Here is a 2,938-nt window from a genome sequence, read left to right as displayed (position 1 = left end):
CCTCTAGAGGAAGCTGTAGACCACAATGAGGTCTCCTCTCAGTCTCCTCTTCTTGAAGCTCAACAAACCAAGTCACTTTAGCTGCTCCTCATATGACTTCCTCTCCAAACCCTTCACCAACTTGGTAGCCCTCTTCTGGATACTCTCCAGTAGCTTTGTATCCTTTTTATCCTGCAGCGCCCAGAACTGTGTTTATGAAGACACTTAAGAGTGCTGGCCCTAAGACGGGTGTCTGTGGAACCCTGCTTGTGACTGGTCACCAGCCCAACATTACCGCATTTACCAGACCCCTTTGATCCCAGCCCGTCAGCCAGTTGCTCACCCACTGCATTGTTTGTTCATCCACCTGTATGCTGGACATCTTGTCCAGGAGCATACTGTGAGAGACAGTGGCTGGTACTCCCTTTTAGACCCCAGCCTCTAAAACATCGAGGAGAAACTCCAAGAAACAGAGCAGATCAGAACTGTGCAACCCAGGGGGATTGCCTTCTTCCCACTCTTCCTGGCATGCCTGAGACAGTTGGTAGACAGAAGAAAGCTGTCCTTCTGCCTCCTCGAGCAAGTCCTGTTGTCTCTTTGGCTCCAAATCTATGAAGCCAAGCTAGGAGAAGCCAAAAACCCCAACCCAAACTGGTTTGTTCCATTTTGTAGAAAGGGGGAAGGGAAACACCTAACAGATTTCTCTTCTTAATTTTACTAAAATACCTCTTGAATGGGCAAGTATAGTTTTTATTATGTCCTTAATGTTAGGTTTTGCTAGATACGCAAAATCTCCTATATGTTCAAATGAGTTGAAAATTATGTCTCAGCATGGTGATTCTGACCTTTGATTCATTACTAAAAGTAACACTAAGAGTACTTTATTAATTGAACCATTTGGCTTTGAAACTGAGCGTTCTAGTGGGTATTTCTGCTACTGCATCTTGCCTTACAAAAGCAGGCGGTACAGTGTTTGCTTTCTGCTTCTGGGAACTGAGTTTGTTTCCAGGGAAGGACACCTAAAGGAAATGACATCTTTTCTCTTAGGATGTTGTTGCTCGTGTTTAAAAGATAAACCAAACCAAACCAAAATGGATGTCGTAGGGAAGAATGTTGATAGGGAAGAGGGAGAAAAGGGTAGGAAAAAACTGTCTGATGGTAGCGGGAGCTTCTGGAGTATGGTAGTTACATCCATCCAGCAGAGGTGCTGCTGCACCCCCTCACACACAAGTATAGGTGGATAGAGGGTTTTTGTGTTGTAGGATCTAAAAATTCAAAGCAATAGACAACTACATTTTATTCAGTTCTAAAACCAGAAAAATAATGACCAGAGTAAATATCAGATAAGCATGTCCCTCTCACACCCCCCGACCTCCAATCCCTCTGGCTTTTATTAAAATAAACTTTAGTTTAACTGAATTATTTTCAGCATTTATTCATTTTTACAGAAAGACACAGGTTTCAGCACTTTTCTGTAGGTGTGCACTCTGACATTAGTGTCTCCCAGAAATAATAACATGTCTTCCATGCCTTACTTTCCGCCCTCATTTGGAATCACTACCTTGAGGGACTCACAAGGTCTTATTAACACTCCAAATCAAGAGAGCCAGTATGAAAATGTAGTGACCCTCAACTTGTGCGCTTGGCTCAGCGACAGGAATAGTAGTCGGTTACGTGGAAATCAATATTTCCAGTTTGCATCTCCTGCTAGCTCTGATGTGATTTCAGAAAGCCTGAAATGCTTAGGGGCCCAACAAATCCTTCTTTGGACCGCATCCTCTTCTGACACGGTGCTTTGCTTGGAGACGAAGAGTAATCACAGTCATATCAGAGGCAAATTTGGTGGGATTTACAGTGAACACCTACACCTACAGTAGAAACTCAACTTACTAACTAACAAACTCTCTTGCCAAACTGGCTCAAAACGTTATTGGAAATATTTGAAAAGTGAAAACTGCAATGTGAAAAAAACGTCTTCAGTAGACAGCTACCTACAGCAGAAACTTACTAACTAACTAACTCACTAACTCACTCACTAACTAACTAACTAACTTCTTAACTTACTAACTATCTAACTAACTAACGAACGAATGAACGAACAAACTCTCTCGCCCTAGTGGCTAAAAACACTGTTCTAAGCATCTGAAAATTGCCAACTGGCATGTGAAAACAAATGCGTTAGAAGCTCTCAAGTGCCCTTTCTGCAGCTCTTTTCACGGCTCGCACAGCCAACACTTGTGAGACTTCTTCATGGGCTGGTGAAAGTTCTGCAGAAAGGACGAGATGTGATCTTCTTTCTCAGAAGCCCCACTAGATCGTCCAGCTGAGCCAAAAGGGTGGCAGCATGAGGGTGATTTCTTCGGCCACCTCTACAGCCTGCCTTGAGAAAGATGGGGGGAAAGGACAGGCATTAGGCACCGGCTTGAGAGGCGAACAAGCATCTTGTGCTTTGACGTGAAAGGCAATATCCATCCGCAGATCTCCACTGCAGATTTCCTTAGAGCTGCTCATTAGGCTTTGGTGTTTTTCTCTTAATTATTTAGATTGCTGAAGCTTGGGGAGGCTTAAGTGAACACACCAGCTTTTGACTCAACTGCTGGACAAATCTCTGCTGTAAGGGCCAGGCCTGGGTGCAGCTGCAGTAAGAATGCAGGGTGGTAGAGAGGTTGTAGATGTCCCTTCCTTGGAAACATTTAAGGCCAGACTGGATGGAACTCTGAGCAACCTGATCTAGTTGAAGATGTCCCTGCTCATAGCAGGCAGTTGGACTGGAGGACCTTGGCAGGTCGCTTCCAACCCAAAGTATACTGCCCAAGGGCAGGTGACCGCTTCCTCTCTGGGACCATCAATGGGCACCACAGAACAATTTCCTATACTCAGAGCAGCGTGAAAATTCCCAAGAGGGAGAACAGGCTCTGTTACACACCTGGGTTCCTAGGTCTTCTCACCCTGCTTGGGT

The 2,938-nt window shown here is 44.7% G+C and overlaps 1 protein-coding gene across 1 annotated transcript in view; it reads left to right on the top strand.

The window, feature by feature from the left end:
* LOC309450062 (uncharacterized protein) overlaps window positions 1–19 on the top strand; it is a gene marked incomplete at its 3' end in the record, with an annotated part of 6,439 nt that extends 6,420 nt beyond the window's left edge. The window contains exon 12 of the mRNA XM_082072709.1: window positions 8–19. Coding sequence (XP_081928835.1) covers window positions 8–19 — 12 coding nt within the window. The remainder of the gene's footprint in view (window positions 1–7) is intronic.
* Between the last annotated feature and the right edge of the window lie 2,919 nt (window positions 20–2,938).

This window comes from Streptopelia decaocto (assembly GCF_964273445.1).
Source record: "Streptopelia decaocto genome assembly, chromosome: 1".
Taxonomy (NCBI): Eukaryota; Metazoa; Chordata; class Aves; order Columbiformes; family Columbidae; genus Streptopelia; species Streptopelia decaocto.
Note: the sequence above shows the minus strand (reverse complement) of the source record. Positions and strands in the feature narration are given on the sequence as shown.